Source organism: Osmerus mordax, chromosome 10, assembly GCF_038355195.1.
Source record: "Osmerus mordax isolate fOsmMor3 chromosome 10, fOsmMor3.pri, whole genome shotgun sequence".
NCBI classification, from domain to species: domain Eukaryota; kingdom Metazoa; phylum Chordata; class Actinopteri; order Osmeriformes; family Osmeridae; genus Osmerus; species Osmerus mordax.
Window position 1 is genome coordinate 16,964,202 of NC_090059.1, and position 26,911 is coordinate 16,991,112.

Genomic DNA, 26,911 nt, shown 5'->3' on the forward strand with positions numbered 1-26,911 from the left:
TAATCACACACAGATTTTATTTATAAAAAACAGATGAACGGGTAAAAGAATATAAGATTAGAGTCACATCATGATTATGTACATATAGTTATTCTAGATGTAAAACCAAAATAAGAATGATTATATACATCATTGTTATATTTATCAACATCAGTTATGAAAGTAAAAAATGTATTTTCCCATTTGACCACAAAACAGCATGGGAACACTGGCTATCGCACAACAAATTATACAGTAGGTAGCACCACTGAAATACTTTATATATACATTCAATTTACATAAAAACACAATTCAAAAGTCCAACAGAGGCCAATAGTTTGCTGAGAACTACAAGTATTCAGATTTGTAAATGCACTTCGATTTACTCTGTTTTCAGAGTGACTTGAAGTCACTTTAAAGGGAACATGGAGCCTGAGGTAATGGATGACAGGCCAGTCTTCTCCTCAATCCATCGGTTGTAGTTGGTCACTGTGGTGTACACGCCCGGCCGCTGCACCCTGGAACACCCTTCACCCCAACTGATGATGCCGAAGAGGAACATCCGATTATCCACCTCACACACCAAAGGCCCCCCAGAGTCTCCCTAGGGAAGAGAGATCCATGTCAGTGTGGGGGATAAACGAATGCACACGCCACAATTTTGAACAAGATGCCTAGGGGAGTGAGGTGGCTGAGCGGTTAGGGAATCGGGCTAGTAATTGGAAGGTTGTTGGTTCGATTCCTGGCTGTGTCAAATGACGTTGTGTCCTTGGGCAAGGCACTTCACCCTACTTGCCTCAGGGGAAATGTCCCTGTACTTACTGTAAGTCGCTCTGGATAAGAGCGTCTGCTAAATGACTAAATGTAAATGATATACCTTGCAAGCGTCTTGACTCCAGTCAGGCAGACCAGCACAGAACATATTATCCGTGATCAGGTTTCCGTAGTATTCCTTTCCTTGGCACACACGCTTGGCCAAGAGATTCACTTTGGCCTCTCTCAGGTACTGCGAGTTGTACCATAAACCTGAAACACAAAGCCATTCTGTTAAGGATTGAAAATCAATGGTGGGTGTGTGAGAATACATGTCTGAATTATAGGTCTTTGACCCACCTTCCCTCTCCTTGCCGTAGCCGGCAATCTCACAAGAGATTCCAGGATTTAGTGTCTGGCCCGCTGGTGCTAGACACACTGTCTTTACAGAGCTTGTCTGCTCTGCACATTGGCCCGCCGTAGCCCTCAGCTTCAACAACGCTGGGGAAACATGAGTCCTCAAACATTAGACTGAAGGCCCTACAGGGCAGGCTTTTATATACTGTAGATGAAGACAACCATGGCACACTAACCAATGTCATTATTAAAATTCCCCTCGCTGTTGTCAAAGTCGGAGTGGATTATAACCTCTTCCACCTGAAATGTTTGTTCATTGGTGTCATCGGTTTCATTGATTGCACTTTTCCCAAGTGTGACAGAAAAGCGGCGAGCTTTGGTAAAAGAACTGGGAGAAAAACACACATTTCAGTGCCTGGTTCCAAATATTCTCCTGCGAGAGACTCGTAAATGAACACAAAGCCTGAACGAATGTGCGATTCCCTGCGGCTTCTCCGCAGTAACCCAGCCGGTGTTGACTTTCAGGAAATCTCAAAAGCCTTACCCGTCAGGAAAGCAGTGGGCGGCAGTGAGGACCCAGCAGGGAGATATCAAGCTTCCTCCGCAGCGGAACGCCCTCTTCTGAGACCTACCCTTCCAAAATATGGCAGCTATCCATGGGTGGGATTCTACTGCTGCAGCTGTCCCCCCAACAATCTTCATCTGCCCTCTAGGACGCTGGCCACATGTGGTTACTGGAAGACAAGTTTGCCATCGTGTCATTAATCAAGACCATAAACACCTACACATCAAGCTTGTTCAGATTGAAAACGGACTCTACCTGTGTTAGGCTCAGTGGGGTGATGTTCGGGTGGACCTGTAGGATCAAAACCTACACATTTGCAGTGTGTTTTTAATAAAGGGGATGTCGATGATAAAAAAAATCTATCTGTTCACTATAATATTCACTTACTTGTGCCAAAGTCACACTGAGGGATATCACAATATTCCTGAACCAGCAGATGACCCTTCATGACGTAACACCATGGACGACGTCTGAACTCCAGGTTTCTGAAGATAAAACATCAGACATCAGACATCTATCAAATACGATAGCCATGCATGCATCCCACTCTATAATACACAAGTCTACGTATTCATCAGAATCAGAATCAGAAAGGGATTTATTCGCCATGAAAGTTTGAACAGACAAGGAATTTGCTTTGGCAGGAAGGTGCATACAATAAACATATACCTAAAATTTAAATTAGTGGACTAACTATACTAAGGGTACATAAACTAGCAGTACTAAGTGTGATTAGAATAGAATTAAATATACAATAAAATATAAGTTGCCGGAATTACAATATAAAAATATAAAAATACAAAAATACAAATATTACAAAAAATACAACTACCTGCAGTAGTTATGCCTCCCTGATCGGACATCTGATGTCATCAGACTCTCTCTAGTGTCAAAGTCCCATTCCACACACCGCAGACCGCTCTTAGAATGGGACACTGTTCCTCTGTAATATAGACCAATGCCGTTGTAACAGCTGGCGGTAGTATCTAAAGAAATTGAGAAAAGTAGCCATTTCACGTCCCCCATCGATGACAGGAATAGCAGACATGTTCCACGGCTGTAAGGTATCAGTCCTCACCTGTCTCACAGCGTTTCCCCATGAACCCTTTAGCACATGCGCAGAACATGTGGTCTCCACTCAGGGAAGGGATCGAGGTGCCTCCATTGAGGCAGATTTCACCTGCAGAAGGTGTTGAGTGAATGTCAATCCATGAGCATGAGTCAGGCACCATCAACGCGCATTAGTCAGTGAGGCAGAATAGACACATGCTTGACTGTACCTGATCTTCCTATGGAGAAATGAAAAGAGATTCTTCTGTTCTGTCTCGACAAGCCCTACAAAGAAAAGGAAAAAAAGATGGAATGAATTTTTGTGTTCATACCAAACAAACAATGTTTTCCAACAGAATCCCAAGCATGACCAACTTTGTGCAGGGTTAGTAGAACCAAAAAGGAGAAATTAATCATCAAATACCAAAACAAAACAGGTAAAACCAAGGCAAAACGAGGCAAAACAGTTACAGGTGAAAGAGTATAACAGAACAAAATATGTTGAAAAAGAAAACCCAAGTGTATACTCACTGCGCCTGTCATCGCCACAGCTGTCAGCACTGTGGTTAAAATAAGTAAGACTGACATCTTTTCTGTTCTTACAATATATATTAAGTTTCAATTTTTTTGTTTAATAATTCAAACTGGGTATCTGACTGTGCAAAGCTCTAGTTGGGTTTGTAGGGGCTAGTCCTCTGGTTTATGTCTCTCTGCAGGGAATACAGCCTCTTTATGTGAGGTGGGAGGAGTTGTTTGGGTGGGAGGAGGTTGTCTGACATCCTGACACATTTGGATGTTTGTCATTGCCATTGAAAATTATTAATATTTTGCTTACTCATCCAAACCCTAATCCAGATAGATAAAATATTCAGGAGCATGCCAAAAGGAGTTCAAATGTGTAGCTTTTCTTAAACAGGGAGCAGTTGAGACTAGATGATTGGCATCATTTTCCTGGATTGTATTGAGACGTTTCCATGAGAACCATCAAACAGATATTAGTTTGTCACTGCCAATGGCCTTGTGATATTAAGCGATGAGAGTGACAACAATGTTGTCCACTCTTCTCAGGATTGAGGTACACAACAGGCCACAACTGATAATAAGTAACGGTCAATGTGAACATTTCGAAACTCTTGTAATCAGAAGCACCAGGCGACATCATTGTTTTTCTTCAATAACCTTTAACATTTTGTAGTCTACTGCGCCATCTAGAGCATATTTCTCCGCAGAGAAAGGATTGCCCATCCGCACCTTACCAGTGTGGTTTAGCCAACCTCTGTATCACACGGAGTCACTTTGGCTCTGCTGTTAAAAATAAGAAATAACGAATGAGTTATTAGTGTTTTGAATTCGAGGAAAATGGTGATGATGTTACACATTGCTGGTCAGTGTTGATTCACGTAATTGACAAGTGAAAAGCGTTGCTGATTCATCGTAATGTGTAAAAGGTTAATGGCACGCCAGTGAATGAAAAATAAAGCAAATATGTACATTTGGATCCCGGAAGTCGTTTTGTGTGGATCCTGCTTAGCTCAAATCCTACTGAGTGGGAGAGCAGAGCAGCTGTCAGAGCTGGATGAGAGAGATTATCCACGACTCACCGCTACAGGCGCTTCATGCGAAGCAAGTAGTTGTTCTGGAAAATGGGCAACGCTGATTCCAAACTTCACTTCCGAAAAGCAGTGATACAGCTCACAACCAAAACACAGGTTGGTTGAATAAAACACATTTGGTATATTGTATTTAGACGACATATTATTGAGTTATTCCATGAAAGATAAAAATAGTAGTTCGAGTGCCAGATGGTTGGATAAATTGCAGCCTGACGCATGAGTGAGAGATGGTTGACACTTTAACTGCATTTTTACTAGCATTAAACGTTGCGATCAAACGTTTAACTTTTTTGAGCTCGATGTGATATTTAAGTTTGTTTATCTATGACGTTGGCATACGAATTGCTTACGTTGTCTGTGCTGTACATTACACGTAGGCTACACATTTTTCTTACCATTAGGCCTATTACAATTACGTTTGTATAGCTTTCAGTGGCAGGTGCATTTATTGTAAGGTAAACTTGATTCCCGGCTGTGGAGTCGAATTGATATTGCTTATTTCTAAAACATGTTATGCTACTCGTCGCAGTAGGCTATAATATGGAAATGAGACGTATTATACATATTTAACCCATGATACGAACACATTAAAACATAATTAAGGTTTAATCTGGAAGAATCCAACAGAATAAAAATAAACAAACCATTAGCTGGGTTTACTTAATCATTTGAATGGATACATATTATATTTTACAGTGTGCGTTTATTCAGGGTTTTTTAATAGTGGCTATCTTTAGTTATAGTCCTCCCCAGCCTTGTACAGCTGTGAATAATATATGAGTTAATAGCAGCATCACAACCCCTGTGCTTTTCACAGAGGGGGTTACGTAAGAGCCAGGTCTGGCTTAAGATGAGGCACTCTCATTCACTGCTCTGGTCATGGGAAACGTTACAGAACCCTGTCTTGTGCCCCATCTTCCCCAGCCGGTGGAAGCCACAGACGATGCCTTCTGGGACCAGTTCTGGGCCGACACCGCCACCACAGTCCAGGACGTGTTTGCTCTTGTGCCTGCAGCCGAGATACGAGCCGTGAGAGAGGAATCCCCGTCAAACCTGGCAACCCTTTGCTATAAGGTAATGTGCATCGTCGGAGTGTCATCGTGTGTCCCTGTAATTCCACAAACACATTTGAAATGAGCGGCATGAGACAGACTGCAGGTGCGTGTGTCTGTCTGGCCCTGTCTGGTGTTTGATTATCTTTGCTGGGGCCAAATGTCTTGGATACAGTCAGTGTGAAAGGAATGTGGCTGTTTTTTGTTCTCACGTAGTAGGGTCATCCCTTACAGGGGTCAGAGGTCACACATTCATCCCCTGTGGGGTGCTGTATATTGAATTTTACTCCTGTGCATTAGCGGTCTGCGAAATGAGCAAACAGTCAGCTCGGCCAATGCATAATATGAGCCTGTTCTTGTTTTCTGGTGGTCTAAGTGTTGTGTTACCTCTGGGTTTCAGGCAGTGGAGAAGCTAGTCCAGGGTGCAGAGTGCGGCTGTCAATCAGAGAAGGAGAGACGGACTGTCCTGAACTGCACCCGCCTGCTAACCCGCATCCTGCCCTACATCTTTGAGGATGCAGACTGGAGGGGTTTCTTCTGGTCCACAGTGCCTGGAGCAGGGAGGGCAGGGGTGAGAGACTCGCCGGAAAACTAGTTCCAATCGCAGTGTTGATAACATAGATGCTGATGTCTTACATCATCTCCCTCACTATCCACCCCTCCGCACACCTTTGATAGATGGGGTTGAATTTCTGCGCATCACCGAAAGGCAGTTTTCCTTCCACCGCTGTGAGGCGTACAGTACATTGCAGTTGAAAGTATGCTGAATGATGCAAATTGGGTCAATTATTCACAGTCACGGTCGTTGTAAGTTTCAGTGAGGGTCTCTAGTCATTTCTCCTGTGGGCACCGAGATAAACGGCACGGCTCTTATCAGAAACCGGAGAGAGACTTCTCTTCTCTGGAGAGTGTGTTCAGGCGCCTGAGGACAGAAAGATAGCCTGTCATTAACCAATCCCCACAGTTTGTGAACTCAGTGTGTGTGCAGGCAACCAGCACTTCCTGTCTAACTGGACTACTTTTCTGTCTATCTGGACTACTTTTCTGTCTATCTGGACTACTTTGTCTCAGCTGTAAGGTGATAGTTCACATGCTAGCTTCCTCAACCCTGCGGTTTGACTGCAGCACTTAAGGAATGCACTTAAGACACGGAACCAGTCCCTTTGCTTCCGATAAGGCAACAAACCAAACATCTTTACTATGGTTACACCCCATGCCATCTGTGAATTCACTCAGTTTGAGCACATATTGTATTGTCTGCTGTTTTTAAAGGTCTCTCGGCTGGTCTCTTCAAACAGATTGGATCTCAGTGGGTCAGGGTTAAGTTGTTTCCATGTGGAGGAGAAGGTTTGGAGTCCTGTTCCCAGCAGTGTGATGTGACACACCGTGGGGTGGTGAAGACACAAGGACAGGTGGACCTTTCTTCCTCAGCCGGGGGTTTGATCTGTCAACACCCCTTCAGCCGGGCGGGGTTAAAGTATCTCAGCCCCTCACTGGAGAGCTAACCCTGCCTCTGCAGCTGGTTGGCAGGGGCTGTGATTTCCAGAACCTCCTGGGTGTTTTCAGACTTCCAGAGCAGGGGGAAAGGGGTGGAAGATGGAAGTGGTGGCTGGGGCTGTGGTAAGGTCACCGTTAGCCCAGGGAAGGCTTCGTTAGAGGGGGCCTTCCTTCCATGGCTGCTGCTGGCTAGGCTAGCCTGGGTCTCCTGTTACCTAGAGAGGGAACACTGGACATATTGTCTCTCTCCCTCCAGTCTGGGGGTTGAATTGGGAAGGTATTGAATAACCTTTAATTAAAGTGTTAGACCGGGTGAATGCGGACCGGCAGTGTGAAAGAGCTACTCCCCGTAATGTAAATCTGATGATTGGAAACGTTTAGGTCCTCAGTGTGTGAGAGATACCTCCATGAGAGGATTTCACTGTGTAACACAAAAAGTACTTTCAATGCACTTTTATGTTATTCCCTGAAATGCTGACCGTGGGACTTTATTTCCTACCCCAACGTATTGCAACCGAACCTGTTATTCTTTGAAACACTTCACTTCATTTCCTCCTAACGTATTGCGACAGAACCTGTATGAGTCGTGTGTGTTAATAATTCATGATCGTTTTTTGTCCCCTAGCAGGAAGAAGGTGATGATGAGGGCCGACCTCTGGCTGAGTCTCTGCTGATGGCCATCGCTGACCTGCTCTTCTGTCCTGACTTCACTGTCCACAGTCACAAGAAGAATGGCCCTGTGAGTCCACTACCACACACACACACACACACACACACACACACACAGAGACACACACACACACACAGACACACACACACACACACACACACACACAGACACACACACAGACACACACACACAGACAGACACACACAGACACACACACACACACACACACAGAGACACACACACACACACACACAGACACACACAGACACACACACACACACAGACACACACACACACACACAGACACACACACACACAGACACACACAGACACACACACACACACACACACAGACACACACACGCACAGACACACACACAGAGACACACACACAGACACACACACACACACACAGACACACACACAGACACACACACACACACACACACACACACATACACACACACACAGACACACACAGACACACACAGACACTCCCTCTCTTCTCCCCATCATTTCAATGCCTTTCTGGCAAGCACACAAATGTGCCCCCAAACCTGACCGGTTTATTACATGAATTCTCAGTGCACCTGGGCTCCAAACAACAGCCAGTGTTGAGAAGCACATAGAAGAAATTACCTTTGTGCCTGGAGCTGATGATACTCCATGAGAAATGACCTACGACAAACATTTTGCTGCCCTTTGAATGAGAAACCTAAACATTTTGTTTCAAACATTGCTTATGATGGAAAATAACTGGATCTGAAGAGAAAAAAAGTGTGTTTACAGGAACTAGTGTTTACTTTTATGCGCACCTCCAAATATGCGTGTCTATCAGCGCAAATCTATGCTATTACCCCTGTTGTTCTGCCCTGTGGCGAACACTACTCCCCCCGTGAGCCCCACCCCCGGAGCAGGGTGCCTGCCAGGGTTAATGAGTGACTGTCGTCTCTGCTGTGAGAGAGAGGTGTGGCTCACAGCCATGTTTGTGAACTGGGCTGAGGAAAGGATAGAGCTCCTTATCCACTGAGCAAACACCAACAGTCTTGCTGTGTGGAGGAGGTGAGGGAAAATGGCTGCCTGTCTGATCCTCTGGATGACCACTACCTTCTCTCTCTCTCTCTCTCTCTCTCTCTCTCTCTCTCTCTCTCTCTCTCTCTCTCTCTCTCTCTCTCTCTCTCTCTCTCTCAAATATCTCTCTTTCTTTCTCACTCTCACTCACTCACCGCCACTTAAGGAAATGTCATGTCTCATGTTAGTGGAGAACTGCCAGAGGTGTTATTCGTCCCTGCTGCTTCAAGGACTCGCTAATCACACACACAGGTGTACACACACACACATACACAAAAGCAGCGATTCCCAAGCTGTGAGCCGTGGACCACGAGTGGTCCGCTAGGGTAATACAGGTGGGCCACCAAACCAATGAAGTATAAAAAAAGAATAAATATAAAAATATTCATGTGTACTGTTGGTAAATGATTATAAAAATTCTTACACATTTTAAAATGACATTTTGCCTGGTTTTATGAGGAGTTCAAGTCGTCTTCCCGAAATGATAATCAACAATGTACATATGATTCTATGTTGCTGCCCTTCAAGCAAAGTAACAGTAAAATAGTAAGTCGGGCCCTTTTTTGTTTTTGTCAGTCCCTGTTATCTCACATGAGGTCTCGTGGGCGGTTATTTTGGGCCGAGTGTCCGGCTTGCTCCGAATGCGAGGCACAAGGCGAGCGTACGTGTGAACACTGGCTCCCCGCTCTGCCCTGCCTCGCTGCTTCGCTGTGTCACGTGTGAACACTGGCTCCCCGCTCCGCCCTGCCTCGCTGCCTCGCTGTGTCACGTGTGAACACTGGCTCCCCGCTCCACCCTGCCTCGCTGTGTCACGTGTGAACACTGGCTCCCCGCTCCGCCCTGCCTCGCTGCCTCGCTGTGTCACGTGTGAACACTGGCTCCCCGCTCCGCCCTGCCTCGCTGTGTCACGTGTGAACACTGGCTCCCCGCTCCGCCCTTCCTCGCTGTGTCACGTGTGAACACTGGCTCCCCGCTCCGCCCTTCCTCACTGTGTCACGTGTGAACACTGGCTCCCCGCTCCGCCCTTCCTCGCTGTGTCACGTGTGAACACTGGCTCCCCGCTCCGCCCTGCCTCGCTGTGTCACTTGATGTCTTGATGTCGGAAATAACTGTCAACACTGCGTGCCGACATCCAAGCACTGTCTCCTCTCCTGGGTGTGACCTTGTGTGGTCTTTCACCACCGTTTACCTAACATCACTTTGTTTCACAGGAAACACGGTAAACATGTCAGAAGAATTTTTGCCATACTGTTTTATGTCAGTATTAAGTTTTATCTCAGCAGTAGATGGCAGAAAATAATGTAGTCATGGAGTGTAGCCTTTTAGAATTAAACCATTCCCCCTCTGTTCGAACCCTAACCCTAACCCTGGGTCAGCACCCAGGACAGAGTCAACATAACTGCTCATCTGTGTGTGTCAGAAATCCAGAATCTTCACCCTCATCATTACCTGTACAGTCTCGCACATGAATATGTCCTCTTCCACCACCACATTTTATCCTGACTCACTGCTCTGCTCATTCCAGATAAGCAGTTGGAGTTATTTTTTCATATCTCATGGAAATGTGGTGGTAGCCTTGGCTGAAGGTCTGTTGGTCTGTTCTCTCGGTGCAGGACCTGGCCGAGGACATGCAGTCGATAGACAGCTGTGAGTACATCTGGGAGGCTGGGGTGGGTTTCGCTCAGTCCCCCCCCCTCAACTACATCCACGACCTCAACAGGTGAGCTAGCCGGCAGCAATCTCTGTCTCTCTCTCTCTCTCTCTCTCTCTCTCTCTCTCTCTCTCTCTCTCTCTCTCTCTCTCTCTCTCTCTCTCTCTGTGTCTCTCTTTCTCTCTCTCTCTGTGTGTCTCTCTGTCTCTCTTTCTCTGTCTCTCTCTCTCTCCCTTTTCCTGTAGTTCTGTCGCCACCCCTCCTTCTGGAGAGCTAGCGGGCTTATTTCTGTGTTCAGGACGGAGCTCTTGAAGCTGCTGCTGACCTGCTTCTCAGAGGCCATGTACCTGGCCCCCTCCTCCGACAGCAACATCCTCAACCCCTGGGTGACGTTCTTCAGCTCCACAGACAACAGGTAGCAAGCACACACGCACGCACATGCAAACGCACCCCCATGATCTACGACACCTCCGTCTCCCCTCCCTCCCTCCCTCCCTCCCTCCTCCTCCACCCCCATCCCTCTCAGACATGCCCTGCCTCTCTTCACCTCCCTCTCAGACACGCCTTGCCTCTCTTCACCTCCCTCTCAGACACGCCCTGCCTCTCTTCACCTCCCTCTCAGACACGCCCTGGCTCTCTTCACCTCCCTCTCAGACACGCCCTGCCTCTCTTCACCTCCCTCTCAGACACGCCCGGCCTCTCTTCACCTCCATCTCAGACACGCCCTGCCTCTCTTCACCTCCCTCTCAGACACGCCCTGCCTCTCTTCACCTCCCTCTCAGACACGCCCTGCCTCTCTTCACCTCCCTCTCAGACACGCCCTGCCTCTCTTCACCTCCCTCTCAGACACGCCCTGCCTCTCTTCACCTCCCTCTCAGACATGCCCTGCCTCTCTTCACCTCCCTCTCAGACATGCCCTGCCTCTCTTCACCTCCCTCTCAGACATGCCCTGCCTCTCTTCACCTCCCTCTCAGACATGCCCTGCCTCTCTTCACCTCCCTCTCAGACACGCCCTGCCTCTCTTCACCTCCCTGCTCAACGTGGTGTGTGCCTACGACCCGGTGGGCTACGGCATCCCCTACAACCACCTGCTGGTCTCCGACTACCGGGAGCAGCTGGTGGAGCATGCCGTCCAGATCCTCATCGTCACACTGGAGCACGAGGCCACCGTCGCCCTCCCAGATGTGGACCCCTCGGACTCCCCCTCCACCATGGAGGAGCAGGAGGTGAGACTGACCCATCCACAGTCCTTCATACCTGGGGAAGAGTCTGGATCCTCATGGATTCATAGGTTGTGGTTGAATCCTTTAAATAGAATCCCCGTCTTGTTCTCACTGAAGATGTTCGTTCTTCCTCAGCCCGTAGGACCTGATAACCTGTTTGTGAACTACCTGTCCAGAATCCACAGAGAGGAGGTGAGAGAAGACCTAGAAGTCCTATCGAATGCTCCTCACCTTCCTGAGAGACAATCAGGAAAGGAGCTGACTGTTCTTTTGTCTCCTCGTCCTCCAGGACTTCAGCTTCATCCTGAAGGGCCTGGCTCGGCTACTGACCAACCCCCTGGTCCAGACATACCTACCCAACTCCACCAAGAAGATCCAGTTCCACCAGGAACTCCTGGTTCTCTTCTGGAAGCTCTGCGACTTCAACAAGGTTTTTGAGCGCTAACTCACTGTTTTTACTCACAACACGACCCAAACAAGTTTGAAGTTTTTTTCAAAACATTTATATATTTTTTGAAAAAAAAAATTCTAACGTTTGAAACTTTTATTTTTCTAAACCTTTTTTTCGATTTGTTTAAATGGACATTTGTTTTTTCCACATCTTACCTCCTCCACCTAAACGCTTCCCAACAGCTGTGGTCATGGAGGAAGGTTCCCACAGCTTGTTATGGAAAGGGAAAGTTATTCTTGTGGTTGTGTTTTCTACTGTTATGTAGTGAAGGCAGCGTGAGTAGCATTGACTCATGTGTAGAGCACAGCTGCGTTGGAGGGCTGCCCTTTCTCTTGAACTGGGACAAACTAACTGCATCGTTGCCATCTGGGACTGAGGGTGCCTGCCTCTGGCACTGTAGCATGCTCATTGTGTGAGCAATCCTGCATTTTGATGACATGACGGATGTTTTCATAAAGTCTTGAGTTTCCTCGTTCAGGGTCAGGAGAACATTAAGTCAACGCCTTTCAACCTCTCAGTCAACAGGATTTTTTTGTTATTTCTTTTTTTTTTTTGCTCAGGGCATTTTATTGAGTTCCACTGTTCTCAGTCCCAGGCCTGGGATACAGTAGAATGGGCAAGCTCACCACTATGTGTGTGTGCTTGTGTGTGTGTGCGTGCGTGTTTGTGTTTGTGTGTTTCAGAAGTTTTTGTTCTTTGTGCTGAAGAGCAGCGATGTACTGGACATCCTGGTCCCCATCCTGTTCTACCTGAACGACGCCAGAGCGGATCAGTGTGAGCCACGCTGCACTCTCTCTGACTCATAACGTCAAACTGTGTATGTGTGTGTGTGTGGCACGTTTCTGTGTGTGTCTGGCCTTGACCGTGAGCCCATCTTGCCCACCTGCAGCCTGTGTGGGCCTAATGCACATCGGTGTGTTCATCCTGTTGCTGCTCAGCGGAGAGAGAAACTTTGGCGTGCGTCTGAACAAGCCGTACTCTGTCCGGGTGCCCATGGACATCCCTGTGTTCACTGGGACTCACGCTGACCTCCTCATCGTGGTGAGTTACTCATGGACCCTCCACAGGCCTGTCTCACACTGTGTAGAGGGAGTCAGGTGGCTGAGCGGTGAGGGAGTCGGGCTAGTAATCCGAAGGTTGCCTGTTCGATTCCCGGTCATGCACAACTGACGTTGTGTCCTTGGGCAAGGCACTTCACCCTACCTGCCTCGGAAGAATGTCCCTGTACTTACTGTAAGTCGCTCTGGATAGGAGCGTCTGCTAAATGACTAAATGTAAAGGTAAAATGTAATGTGTCGTCTAGGAAGGTTTCCTCCATTTTCTTTCCTCCTCTAGTGAGTTTTTCTGTCAGTTTTTCCTTGTCTTCCTTGAGGGTTTGAGGTTGGCTGAGGGGCAGTTCTATGGGCATGTGTGAAGCCCTCTGTGACATTGCTTGTAAAAAGGGCTATACAAATTGATTTGATTTGAGATGGAAGTGAAGTTTGAGAGGAGTATTGTTCTAAATGCGTCCAAACTATTATTGCCTAGATCTTCCACAAAATCATCACCAGTGGTCACCAACGGCTGCAGCCCCTGTTTGACTGCCTGCTCACCATCATCGTGAACGGTGAGGATCTTAATGAAACACTCCCGTTGGCCCCTGGTGGCTGAACATGTACACTGCAGTCTCCTGAGCGTACACGCTGTTCCCATGCCCTCCACAGTGTCTCCCTACCTAAAGAGTCTGTCCATGGTGGCAGCCAACAAGCTGCTCCACCTCCTGGAGGCCTTCTCCACCACCTGGTTCCTCTTCTCCACCTCCCAGAACCACCACCTGGTCTTCTTCCTCCTGGAGGTCTTCAACAACATCATCCAGTACCAGTTTGATGGTAAGTTGTTTGCTGGTCCTTGTTGTTGCCGATGCGGATATGTAATCACACTTTAGTGCTTTAAGGTGTGTAGCTCTGAATTTGTTAACGGAACATCTGGTGTGTAGTCAGTCAGATGTCTCCATGGAGGTTGTGCTTTCCACAGAGTCCATAGAGACAGATTTTCTCATCTGTTGAGCGTCTTTTGTCTTTCAGGTAACTGTAACTTGGTGTATGCCATCATCCGCAAGCGCAGCATCTTCCACCAGCTCGCCAACCTGCCGTCCGACACGGCGTCCATCCAGACGGCTCTGCAGAAGAAGAAGAAGACAGCAGCCTCCGGCATGTCCCGCACCTCCTCCCAGGAGATCAGCTCCATGGAGGTCTCTCGCCCCGCCATCCTGGCTGAGCCAGGCACCCTCAAAGCCAGCCTGGTGGCCACACCAGGTAGACTCTGCTGTTCTCGATGCACACAGGGTGTTCAGGGTCCGGCTGTGCTGACCTTGAACCAAGTCTTATCTCTCAGTTGATACTGGTTATTTGAGGCGTTCGGTTTTGGTTTGCTTTTCAGAGGTCGTGAGAAGTGTTTGTATTCATAGCGTGGGTGATGTTTTGACCGCGCAGGTATCGACAAGCTGACAGAGAAGACTCAGGTGTCTGAGGACGGCACCCTGGTTGCTCTGCAGCACAGCCGCTCTCCCACGAACGCGGCTGCCGACCACAGCGGGATCGCGGCGCCCAGCGACACCGAGTCCAACTCGGAAAGAGAGAACGACGTAAGGACGACTCTGAGAGGGTTCTCTGTGGGGGATGGCAAGGTTTTTACCGACCACGTTGTGAAACGGGGCGTATCTTCTTGTTTTCCTGTCAGGAGATCTTCCAGTCAGGGTCAGCGACGCCCAGAAGTCGCATGTCCAGTGTCTCGTCATCTACCACATACTGGAGCCCCTCCCCAGACTGGGTGAGATATGCCGCCCCGTTAATATGCGGCTCTTACCTCTGAGAAGCCTGGTCAAAAGAGGATTTAGAAGTCGTACGATGTTGAACATTGCTGACCAGGTGTGATGTGCTGTGTCAGGTGCTCTCCTGGAAGACCAAGCTTCCTCTGCAGACCATCATGAGGCTGCTACAGGTCCTGGTTCCTCAGGTGGAGAAGATCTGCATAGACAAGTAAGAGACAAGACCCTGCTGTTCCTCCAGGGGCGCTGGGCCAGGAGAGAGGATCAGACAAGGTTGTGGGGCTTCCATCTGTGGTGACGAACATCAGAAACAGAAAACCGTCCCGTAGAACAGCTTGACGGGAGAGTGATGTGTGTGTGTGTGTGTGTCTGGTTATCCTCTCAAGGGGTTTGACGGATGAATCGGAGATCCTGAAGTTCCTCCAGCATGGAACGCTGGTGGGCCTCCTCCCTGTTCCTCACCCCATCCTCATCAGGAAGTACCAGGCCAACGCAGGCACCGCCATGTGGTTCCGCACGTACATGTGGGGAGTCATCTACTTACGGTGAGCTAAATCTGGTCTAACCCTAAACCTAGCCCTAACCCAAACCCTAACCCTTTAGATCACCATAACAATCACAAAAATGAAGTATTCAACTCCTGTTTTAAACGTATTTAAAATAGTTATTTGGATTTGATTAAATTGTCATCGCACCCCCTTCAAGGCCATAAAGTGAACACTAGTACACTCTATGTGAAGACTGGACTAACTCATGCTGATCCCTAGAAGAAAATAATTCAATGGAAACTGTATTTGTACTTGTTTATTCCATTGTGTATCAGTCACTCTGTAACCTAAACACGTCAGTTGGTCTTTATTGGGTCTGACACCTGCTGAATCCATGCCGCGAACTGCTTTGCGGTTGTCATGGTACTCCTCTGGAGAATTTGAACAATCACATTTTTTTTCCTTCCTTCCTTGTGCTCCTGTTGCCACAGAAACGTGGATCCCCCAATCTGGTATGACACGGATGTCCGACTCTTTGAGATCCAGAGGGTTTAGCTGAGATAAACAGGACCTGTGCAGCTTGTATTAACTGACTCTACCAGCACTGCCATCCTGCCAGCTGAACTGAAGTCTGAATGAGGGCAGGGTTAGGGTGCGCAGGAGGACTGAAGATTACAAGTGCCACTTCTGTACAGAAATGAAAATACTTTTTCATTTATACTTTTCTTTCCCCCCCATCGGAAACAGTGTAAACTGTCAAACAACTTTTACTACATGCAGCTTAGTTTTCCTTTGACGGTTGTCAAGTTGGAAAATGTGAAGTCACCCATCAATTCTGTCCTCTTCTTTCAACTCACTGTTGTATCTTCCCACCTATTTGCCAAACACAAACAGTAACTGTGGTTTCTAAATGCTTACAGTTGACTGTTTTTCAGATTGAATAGAAGATTTACTGCACATAGTTTCATCGTTGTCTTTTGATATATTTTTATGAGTGACTATCTCTCATTTTCTTTCATCTATGAGAAGTTCATTTGTTTTGTCTTTGAAGTTTGTAAAAAGAGAAGTAACAAGTTGACAAGTTACTTGAAGCCGTCACCTGGGTGACAGCGGAGGTGACCTGACAGGCCCTTCAGTGTTCTACTGTCTGAGAAAAGGAGGGTCATTGTGAACTTAATCATTTGTATAAGCATTAGGTTTTTGTGTTCTTAAGAATGTCAATAATTCCTAAAGGAGGGAGAGAGGAGGAATGTGGCAAAGAATGATTGTTTCACCAATGATTATACACAAACATTGTGTCATGAATATATTTGTGAAATACAATGTACAATACATTAAATAATGTGTCATTATCACTTGCAGCACGTAATATTACTTTTTCTTTGAGTAAGAATTTGGTCCAATGTTAACTAGTAATTACTTAAATTTGTTAAATCTTTTACATTTTTCAACATTTAACATTCAGATAAAGTGACCCTCCCTCCAGTAGGGGTCAGTAATGTGGTGTTCAGGCAGTGATCAGCAGCTCCACCAGGGCTCCCACAGAGTGCATCCTGTAGAAGACTCCCAGGGGCTGGCCCAGGTTGACCAGCACGAACCAGGAAGTGAACCCAAAGAACTTCTTCCCCAAACCGTTCTCAAACTGGGGGTTGGCCCCAAAGGCAGGGATGACCCACAGCTGAGCATGGGGACAGATCAGAGAGGAAACATATGTGTAGTTAAGTCAGGTGTCTGCAGGGGTGCAGATGGGATTTTTGAACTGGGGGGGACCAAGCTGTCAGCAAATGATTCCAACTCAATTAGTTATTTTGTGTAATGTTATATATATGTATATACATATATACAGTACCAGTCAGACAGGCAATGTTTATTGCAGCTTCAGTATATGAAGCTGACGTTGTGTCCTTGGGCAAGGCACTTCACCCTACTTGCCTCTGGGGAATGTCCCTGTACTTACTGTAAGTCGCTCTGGATAAGATGACTAAATGACAATGTAAATGTTAACTAAATGTGCTTGCAAGGATAGGATATGATCACTGATCACCTCCAGCCACTCAACACCCCCCTTCCCCTCCCCCCATCACCACCACCAGACACACACACACACACACACACACACACACACACAGGGACTGTACCATGATGTTTGACAGGATGAGAAAGGCACAGATCTCCTGCATGGCCCTCTTGGTCCAGGGTGCTTTGCCTCCCCCTCCCTGCTTCTCAGCTGGTGGGGGAGAAGCACTTCCTACCGCTGCCATGCAGATGTCTATTGATGGACTGACTTCGCTCATTTCCCCGTTGTCTTTCCGTTTCAGCTTTGGGACACAAGAAGGGTTGGACGTGAGCATCACTCACCTCATTTGGATAGTCTTTATACATATATATATGTTTAGATGTTGTCACATGATGTAAAAACAATATATATATATATGTATATATATATATATTTCCCATGACCTGTCATCCAGCTGGGAATACTTGCCTTGAATATGCTGCTTCTCTTTCTTTCTTTGCTTTTGGCGAGGGCCAGACTGGGGTGTCTGTGGAGGCCCTCGATGATGAAGATGTTCTGGAGCAGGAGCTCCAGCAGGCTGAGGAGGGAGTAGGCGAGGTCCAGGCTTCCCAGGGCCCCGCTAGTCCCCAAAGCCAGGGCAGCCACCACGCAAAAGTACGACAGGCCCAGCTGGCCCAGGGCGGCCCCCACCAGGAGAAGCACGTCCAGGCTACGCGTGGGGTTGTGCCCTCCCTCGGTGGCTCTCCTCTCCAGCTTGTGGACCAGCATGCCAGCCAGGCAGCAGATGGACATGACGGGCATCACAGCCAGATGGTAGCCATAGAATATGAGGAAGGCATTGGTACGGTGCTGGCGTTGGCCAACCCACACTTGATACAGGACGAAGGAAGTCACCCCCGCTACGAGGACGAGAAAACCCAGCAGGGGGCCGAACAAGATCCCACCCTCGCGAACGATGTGTAGGGTCAGCTTCTGGCCGTGAGGTGGGTGGGGGCCAGGACTCACCCTCCGACCCACGTTCTTCCACATGACGTAGAGCATGCAGCCAGCCATCAGATAGAACTCTATGTTGAAGGGGTACAGGACTTCGTAGCCTTTCCGGAACACGAGGCAAACTGCACTCGCACTGCACTTGCATAGGGTTGCATTGATCACACCTGCCATTTAAACATAGTTTAACGAAATGTTTCATAAGCAAGACAGCCTGTGACAGGATTTCATGCATATCCTTTTGTAAGTTGTAATTGTCTTTTCTGATACGTATGGGACTGAATGGAACTGAATGGGGGGAATCTTGAATGTTCAGGACAAGGCTGAAGATCTACCATTCTGTACTGTTGGTTTCTACTCCAACCGCAGTTGAAACAAACATGATTCAACTTGTCACCCAGCAAATGATTAGAACCAGGCGTGCGGGAACAGGGTTAAAGTGAAAACCTACAGGATGGTAGCTTGCCAGGACAACAAGATTGAGGATTCCAGCCTTGGTACAGAAGCCTACCTGAGGACATTGGAATGCGATATGAAGTGTTAGTAAGATCATCTTCGTCATAATCATCCTTTTCTAACTCAATCTCCTGGTGCACTGTGTCTTCTGAGATGGCATGTAGCCACAGCAACAGGTCTGCACTGAGGGTCACCATGAGGCCAGACCTAGTCGACCATGAACACACACACACACACACACACACAAACACACACACACACAAACACAAGGACAAACAGGCACAGTTCATGCAAATGTACATTGATTCCTTGTAAATAGTCAAAAACAAAAGGAAATAACACCAGCTGGGGGTCACATATGTGTATCATGTGATACACGAGGCACCTGGTTATGATCTTGTGCTTGTGAATGCAATCTTTGGAGTGAGCCCAGATAAAATACATCTGCAGAGTGAACACAGAAGAAGACATTAGCCACAGTCCCTCAAGAGGACAAAGGGAGAGGGTGTGAAAGCACAGACGCTTGACGATCCTCACCTGCAGCCCCAGGAAGGGAGCCTCCACAAAAGGGAAGATCACTTTAGCAGCTGGAGAACACTCCTTCATCAGGATGGCGTAGCCCATCCTGAAGACATGCAGCAGGAGACTCAACACAGCAAAGAGCAGGAGGACCACTGGCACGGGGAAGTCAACAGGAAAAATCCCTCAATTAATTTGATAAACATTATGACAACAAAATGTTTTGGAAAACCAACTAGCGGCATTTACAGGTGCTAGGCTGTTTCTGACCGACCTTTATCATCTCTGGAGCCGGCGCTGTGCAAAGTTCATAATGAACACAGTTCAGTGCCCTCCCTTGCCAGGTCATGGGTGTGTTGACACAAATGGTACGCCTACCTCTGATGGGCGAACCCCCAGCATGGTGGTCTTTGTGTGGGGATCTCCCCGGTTTCTTCCTGGCCCACAGCAGGTACCACAGCATCCACCCCATGCTGAGTCCCATCAGGAGCAGTATGAACACCAGAGGCTCCTGGTGCTTCAGAGCCTCTGGGTTGAAAGCCTGTCCAGCCACCAGCGCTGCCCCCAGCAGCACCACGTTGAGGCCCAGCAGCCCAGAGATGAGCCGCCTCCCGCTGGGAACCCACACCAGGACTGGGTCTCCGTCTGGGTCCGAGTCCTCCTCGCTCCTGGGATCTTCCTCGTCGTGCAGGTCCTTTCCCCAGGACACACCCGCCTCTGAAACCATGATTTCAGCTTTTAGCACCGGGTCACGTCTCCAGTTCTTTACCGGTCCTTCCTTCGTTTCCACGCTCCCCCCGGTCTCTCTAGACTACTCTTTCTCTCACACACTCAGTTCGTAGGTGGCTTTCACACACTCTCCTTGACCTTCATAGTGACAATCGTGAACCTGAATGAGTCTCAGTCCATTGAATAATGGCATGTGTACTTTAGAGCCTGTGGAAACATAGTCCCCTTCAGATTCAAGTGTTTACACCCGCCCACACAAGGTGTGGGTGTGATCTATTAATCTTGGCACACCTTTGAAACTAAGGACTTGAGTTGTGTACCTTTCTGCATAGATAAAAAACATTTTTTGGTTCAGTCAGTTGCCCGGTTGAGCAGTTGATCAATCAGTTAGTTGATCTGATACCCCAATGCTGTTAACTTGTATGGGGTTCCCTGTAGGAATAGTACAATACGAGAGGAATAAGTGTTTTGTTTGAGACACGCTAAAGGAACAACCACATTAATACAGTCTGCACCAGTCACCGACGTCACTGACGCATACCATTATCAATGACAAGTGGTTGATAAAGATAATCAGGAAGTCACTGAAACTTATACTTAACACTTTTGAGTTGCAAAGTTGAAATCACCCTCCCTCCCCAGCTCACAAATATATTGAAACCAAATGATAACAAAACTAGGATAAATACTTTTCAAAATGATCAAATAAATAAAAGCCTCACATTGTAGATAAACACAAATATGCTGTTTTAAGAAGTTGAGTCAGGCTTATATTTAAACAAATTCCACAAATGCAAATTATATACAGTTTTGCATGTTTTATATAAGCGAAACACTTTTTGATCTGATTAAATTTCGTCTGTCTTCACAATCCATGAACATTATTTGACAGAATGATTAAGGTGATCTCTAGTTTAATTCGTAATTTATTGTAACCAAACAAACGAATCAAAACAAGTGACATGTCACTTTTCTTTATTAGAACGATCCTTGACGGTGCAGATTTCAGGGGCTGGGAAGTAGGCGTACTCATTTCCCATCACCCCCCTGTTTGACAACTAGACCGGGGCTGTGTGTGTCCTTGGCAACCGCGCAGGTTACTTGTTGTGGCCCCTGCCTCAGCGAAAAAACAAACAGCGACTATCGGACGCGGCGTCCTGGATAAACTTGCCCCAAGTGGAGGGCAAGCTCGCAGCCACTGGATGCTTTTCAACCGGACGTGAGGCTGGCTCGGGGCCGTGGGCCGTGGGCACAATGAATGACCGGTACCACCGGGCGGCCCGGGACGGCTACCTGGATTTACTGAGGGAGGCTACACGGAAAGAGCTGAACGCGCCGGATGAAGATGGAATGACACCGACGTTGTGGGCCGCTTACCACGGCAACCTTGATGCGTTACGGCTGATTGTGGGAAGAGGGTAAGTTGCACGCGGATAAATATATTTTGCATCAACGTCGTTAAGACTATTAAACACCTGCAGCCCTTAAACATATATTTACCTCTAATATGCTGTCAACCCAATTCATCCCAACAATGTCTCGGCTTGTCATTTTCGCGCGCCAGTGCGCACAACGTGGATAACAACTTGGTAGCGCGTGTCCCAATAGGCAGGTCATAGTACTACGATAGTAAGATCAAGTAATGCATCCTTGACACATATTATGCAATATATTACATTGTTTTAGTCAACATTTTACTATCAGAACTTATCGAAACATTACATTACATTTTTGTCAATGTAATGTCCTGTAGGGGTTGCACGGAAAACAGTATAACCTACACTAAAAAGTAAAGTCAGTATTTGTGTGTGTATTATAACGATACGTGAAGTATCTAAAGACACACATGTATACGTGTTCATTCAGTCTAATCCTTTGTGCCAGTTCAGGATTTAATGCAGTCTCTGCTCCCATCACCGCCTCCGATCCCTGCTAGGAGATGGATGGACTATTTTCCATTTTAACAGCCTTGAAAGGTCACTGGCAGGAGGATGACCTACCAAACACACACACACACACACTCATACTCTCTCATACTCTCTCTCTCTCTCTCTCTCTCTCTCTCTCTCTCTCTCACCCACACACACATTGACGATGGGTCGGATTGTGATATGAAAGCCATCACATAAGATCTCTCACGGGTAATAAATCTGATTTAATTGTGAAACAGCAGCCGTTTAATAGCGATCCATTTCTAAAAGACCCTATTCCTCGCCCCGTATTGTAACTAACAACAAGGCTCCACTGAAAGATAGTGCTTACAATCATCAGGCCCACACAGAACACAAACAGATCTAAGATTCGGGTGCGCACGTATTCCCTAATTAGTGGGCTGCACACTGTATGACACAATACATTCTCAATGGGGAAACAGGAGAGAAAACCGGATCCTTGGGCAGAAGCAGTAAGACTATATTCTGGTCCGATAAGTTTGAGCTACCCCTTCAGTCGAATCCCATTTGTGTGTGTGCCATATCAGCTCTGTCTTTTGTTTAAGGTTTGGAGTGCTGGACAAAGCAGGATTGGAAAGGTATAAGATTAACTACCTATTGTAATAGCTCCATGAAAGCCCGGCTGTGGCCTAAACCCCCTGAGAATCAGAAATGAGGCTGTCTGCCGGTGTTATGGCCCCTGTATGTCGCAGCCCCTGTGAAGGGGTTTATAAGGCGTGCAATAAAGAGAGGGGCGGTCGAGGCCGATGGCGGCGAGGGAGAGTGGATATTGGGAAAGGAAAGGTCACCATGATGGATTGGTCGTATAGGAAACACAATGGTCCTTGGAGGTTACACACACTGACGGTGTCAGAAACTGTGCAGGAGATCCATGGAACTGGCAAAAGGTAAACAAAAGCTTTCCACCACAGAAGTGACAGTTTTTTCCAAGTGGATTTGAAAAAAAGACTTCAGAAACTAAATCTTATGAGGTATATTCGGTGCGAGAGTATTTTGTAACAGACCAACATTAATTCTGGACCTGTGAGGGGAATGATATTCATTTTGCAACAGCATGGTCCGCTACTTCTAGTGTTTCCCATAGGTTTACAGCTTTGGGGGGGGTGGGGACCATGCAGAGACAGAAATGACATGCCGCCATGTAAATAAGATAAGTAACATAAGGTCATTCAGTTTATTTAATAAAAGAGCAAGCTATAGACCTGTTTTATAGGAAAGGTAACCTTAAATGACTTATTTTGGGATTGGATGCTATATATAAAATACATTTGATATATATTTTATTTTATTTATTACGTTATTTTATTTTTTAATTTATTTTTTATTAACTTGACCTTCCAGGTGGGGTGGGGGGTGCCGTTGGGGGGGCAGGGCGCCCCCCTAATATAATGGTAGGGGAAACACTGTTCTATACGACGCCAAGGAGGATGGGAACTGTAGTTGTTGTGTAAGACTATGGCAGAGCTGTTTGTAGTCAGATTACTGTTTGTGACAAGAAGGTGTGATTCCCTCACAGGGGTATTTCTTAGCGTTTCTCTAATTATTAGAAACATTAGCCATTAAGTATACGAGGAAGTAAATTACAAAAATGACAAAAATCTACAAACAGTACTGTTAATGTCAGGTATATCAGGAAGTTTGAGAAACATGAATCTTTGTGTTCATGTGCTTGATGTCAAAGGCCCTTGCAGAGACAGGCATACTGCTGGGGTCTGCTCTAAGGTTTCAAACAGGAAGTTGAAATCAGGGTTAACGTCAGATGGGGTGACCTCGTGCTTTTGGTCGTAGCGTCTCTGGGTGTGTGTGAAAGATGGGCCTCAGTGTGTGTGTGGTGAATAATGCATGGTCACCACTGTCATGTTTCACCTGCAGTTCTTCAATTATTGATCACACCTGAGCTAGGAGCCAGGTTGTCGGCGCGGGGGGTGAGACAGGAAGTGACAGGCCTCGATCCCCAGACTAGGAAGTGAAATTAAGTCATCATCTTACTGTTAACACCTGAGTAGCCTATTACATCACATGTATATGGGAATTAGGGAATTGGATACGTTTGTTAGCATGCAGGATAGCTTGTTATCACACAGTGGTAGTCAGCCAAGCCAATGAGTCATTTTTCTTCCTGAGTTCAGGGTTAAATTAAAGAGGACATCTCTAAGTCTATCTCCATGACGACAGCAGCAGTGGTGGTCCAATAGTCTGGGCAGCTACACACTGATTGGTTAATGCACAGCTCCAGGTCTGGGCAGCTACACACTGATTGGTTAACGCACAGCTCCAGGTCTGGGCAGCTACACACTGATTGGTTAACGCACAGCTCCAGGTCTGGGCAGCTACACACTGATGCTGTGGAGGCGCTGTGGATGGCTTCCCTGAGCTGCCTGGCGAGTCCTGGCTCTCAGCTGGGCCATCTGGCTGTCTGGGCATGCAGCCTGGTCCAGGGTCAGAGGGATGCCAGCTAGGAAGTATCCAGAGATGGGTGCAGGTTGGTGGGGGCTGGTTACCGGGACGGGCATGGTGTGGGCCAGCCGGGTTGTATTTATATGACATTTTTAGCATGTTTATACATTATGTATTTGTTGCCTTTCTTTATTTCTTTATTTAGGTTAATACTTCTTTTTTTAAATGTGTCTTTTGTGCTTGTAAAGGTCATGGGGTTTATCTAGTGATAACTGTGAATTAACATACTGTCACGCCAAAAAATAAATAAAAGTATTTGTATTTAAAAAGATTTTTCTCGATTTCTCCACTAATTCTCCATCCACCTCTCTGCCACCTCTCCTCCTCTCTCCAGCGGTGACCCGGACAAATGTGACATCTGGGGCAACACGCCTCTCCATCTGGCCGCTGCCAACGGGCATCACAACTGCCTCTCCTTCCTGGTGTCCTTCGGTGCCAACGTGTGGTGTCTGGACAGCGACTACCACACCCCGCTGGACATGGCCGCCTCCAAGAGCCACATGGACTGCGTCCGCTACCTGGACTCCATCGCTGCCAAGCAGATCACCCTCAACCCCAAGCTGGTGAGCAAGCTGAAGGACCGGGCGTTCCGCGCGGCCGAGCGCAGGATCAAAGACTGCGTGAAGCTTCAGAGGAAACACCACGAGCGCATGGAGAGGAAGTTCCTGAAGGAGGCTTCGGACAACTCGGACGCCATGAGCTTCTCCAGCTACAACAGCAGCAGCACGATGGGTCGAAAGCTGCCCCAGTTCAACACCGTCACCTCCAACATGCCATACTCGCAGGTTTGGCCTCTCGCAAATCACTCTCTTGTAATCACACTCTCTAGGGGATGTTATACATAGACCCACACAGTCTATAGAAGCATTTAATATATTCTTTGTCTATACTGTATTCCCATCCTTACAGTCTAGTTTCATAAAGGTTTATCTAAGGTTTCCTCAAGCGATGGACTGCTCGGTTTTCTTTACCTCTTTGTCAATTGCCTCGTTTGATTTACATTTAGTAGACGATCCAGAGCGACTCACAGTAAGTAAAGGGACATTCCCCCGAGGAAAGTAGGGTGAAGTGCCTTGCCCAAAGATACAACGTCATTTTGCACGGACGGGAAATCGAATCGGCAACCTTCTGATTAATAGTCCGATTCAGCCATCTGACCACCCACCATCTGATTTTCCTCAGGCCACGCTGCACTCCACAGCCAAGGGCAAGACCAAGATCCAGCGGAAGCTTGAGAAGAAGAGACAGGTGGACGGCACCTTCAAGATCTACGAGGACGGCCGTAAGAGTGTGCGCTCCCTCTCAGGCCTCCAGCTGGGCAGCGACGTCATGTTCCTCAAGCAGGGCACCTACGCCAACTCCAAGGACCGCTCACGCCTCAACATCCGCGACATGTTCCCCCGCGGGAACCATGACGACGACGACGATGACGCCGACACCATTTCGCGAGCCCTCAGTGACCCGGGCCTCCATGAGGCGGCTTACTCAGAGATCAGCGGCGATTCGGGCCGAGACTCGCTGTTCACCCGGCCTGGTCTGGGCACCATGGTGTTCAGGAGGAACTATGTCAGCGGGGGTCTGTTCGGTATGGGGGGCCGGGACGAGGGCAGCGTGGTGGGCAGCGAGCCGGTGGGGAGGGCGCCCAACGTGCGCCTGCGCGGGCGTCTTCCCCGGCGCTCGCCCAGCCTGGACGAGGATAGCATCGGCAGTGCCCTGAGCCTGCAGGAGAGGAACAGGCAGGAGCTGCCCTGGGAGGAGGCCGACGTGGGGCTGGACGAGGAGCAGGAGCCCGAGGGAAGGCCTCTGGAGACCTTCTTGGCCTCCCAGAGCATGGAGGAGTTCATGGCCATCTTCAGGAGGGAGAAGATCGACTTGGAGGCCCTGCTGTTGTGCTCCGACCAAGACCTCACCAGCATCCACATCCCCCTGGGCCCCAGGAAGAAGCTGCTGGACGCCTGCAGGAGACGGCTGGATGCCCTGGACGAGCCGGACGCCATGGAAGACACGCAGCTCTGAGGTTCTCTAGCCCCCCTCTGGATCATCTTCTCTATCAGCCAAACATGACTTGTCACATGTGACTAGTCACATGACTAGTCACATGGACTACGTGGAGATGTGTGTACACCCTCAGCTGTAATGTTGTAACGTTTTGTCAGTTTGTCTTTAATCTGTACAAACAGGGACACAGACTGGTTAATGGGGACATCTAGTGGACAGTTACAGAACTGTTACCAGCCTGTGATGAGGATAAATTAAAAGTAGATTTTATTCAACATTACACTTAACATTTAAATTGATGTGTGTTTGTTTATATATAGCTATATATATACTGTATATATACTGTATATATATTCTTATGTTCATATTATAATATGATTTATAATAATAACCTGATAATGATAACAGGCTGGTATAGGCTGGTATCTCGCTAACTCCCAAATCCTGCTTCGTAGACCTCTGTTTTGAGATAATGGTAAAATAGTAGTAGCTTTTTATTTGGAAACCATAAACGCATACATATGTCCTGGGGAGAACTAAAATGATTATCACTTTGTTACATCAGCA

General features: G+C 47.5%; 4 protein-coding genes across 6 annotated transcripts; 2 read left to right on the forward strand and 2 right to left on the reverse strand.

Annotated features, from left to right (window-relative positions):
* Nucleotides 1-3,408, reverse strand: LOC136950478 (urokinase-type plasminogen activator-like). 2 transcript variants are annotated; one of them, XM_067244833.1, is made up of 11 exons: nucleotides 3,236-3,408; nucleotides 2,935-2,989; nucleotides 2,733-2,834; nucleotides 2,487-2,640; nucleotides 2,042-2,139; nucleotides 1,910-1,960; nucleotides 1,634-1,823; nucleotides 1,326-1,477; nucleotides 1,093-1,233; nucleotides 857-1,005; nucleotides 1-583 (listed from the first exon to the last, which is right to left on the reverse strand). In XM_067244833.1, the coding sequence occupies exons 1-11, from the start codon at nucleotides 3,290-3,292 to the stop codon at nucleotides 389-391; spliced, it is 1,344 nt and encodes a 447-aa protein (XP_067100934.1). In that variant the 5' UTR covers nucleotides 3,293-3,408; the 3' UTR covers nucleotides 1-388. The 2 variants fall into 2 exon arrangements, with proteins under 2 accessions (XP_067100934.1, XP_067100935.1); XM_067244834.1 differs by lacking the exon at nucleotides 1,910-1,960 and having other exon boundaries at nucleotides 3,236-3,389.
* An 869-nt stretch (nucleotides 3,409-4,277) lies between these two features.
* hid1b (HID1 domain containing b) lies at nucleotides 4,278-16,631 on the forward strand. 2 transcript variants are annotated; one of them, XM_067244644.1, is made up of 19 exons: nucleotides 4,278-4,413; nucleotides 5,242-5,391; nucleotides 5,770-5,940; nucleotides 7,492-7,605; nucleotides 10,221-10,327; nucleotides 10,557-10,673; nucleotides 11,265-11,484; nucleotides 11,617-11,673; nucleotides 11,771-11,911; nucleotides 12,616-12,706; nucleotides 12,822-12,973; nucleotides 13,460-13,538; nucleotides 13,636-13,800; nucleotides 13,996-14,226; nucleotides 14,404-14,555; nucleotides 14,651-14,740; nucleotides 14,858-14,949; nucleotides 15,125-15,283; nucleotides 15,718-16,631. In XM_067244644.1, the coding sequence occupies exons 1-19, from the start codon at nucleotides 4,348-4,350 to the stop codon at nucleotides 15,779-15,781; spliced, it is 2,418 nt and encodes an 805-aa protein (XP_067100745.1). In that variant the 5' UTR covers nucleotides 4,278-4,347; the 3' UTR covers nucleotides 15,782-16,631. The 2 variants fall into 2 exon arrangements, with proteins under 2 accessions (XP_067100745.1, XP_067100746.1); XM_067244645.1 differs by having other exon boundaries at nucleotides 7,495-7,605.
* Nucleotides 16,277-20,028, reverse strand: LOC136950345 (proton channel OTOP3-like). Its single transcript, XM_067244646.1, has 7 exons — nucleotides 19,587-20,028; nucleotides 19,227-19,363; nucleotides 19,075-19,133; nucleotides 18,745-18,896; nucleotides 17,712-18,400; nucleotides 17,365-17,544; nucleotides 16,277-16,904 (listed from the first exon to the last, which is right to left on the reverse strand). The coding sequence occupies exons 1-7, from the start codon at nucleotides 19,933-19,935 to the stop codon at nucleotides 16,734-16,736; spliced, it is 1,737 nt and encodes a 578-aa protein (XP_067100747.1). The 5' UTR covers nucleotides 19,936-20,028; the 3' UTR covers nucleotides 16,277-16,733.
* A 1,163-nt stretch (nucleotides 20,029-21,191) lies between these two features.
* On the forward strand, nucleotides 21,192-26,362 carry LOC136950850 (pre-mRNA splicing regulator USH1G-like). The gene is made up of 3 exons (XM_067245333.1): nucleotides 21,192-21,355; nucleotides 24,681-25,131; nucleotides 25,529-26,362. Exons 1-3 carry the CDS (start codon nucleotides 21,192-21,194, stop codon nucleotides 26,360-26,362), a joined length of 1,449 nt encoding a protein of 482 aa, XP_067101434.1.
* The last annotated feature ends 549 nt before the right edge of the window (nucleotides 26,363-26,911 follow it).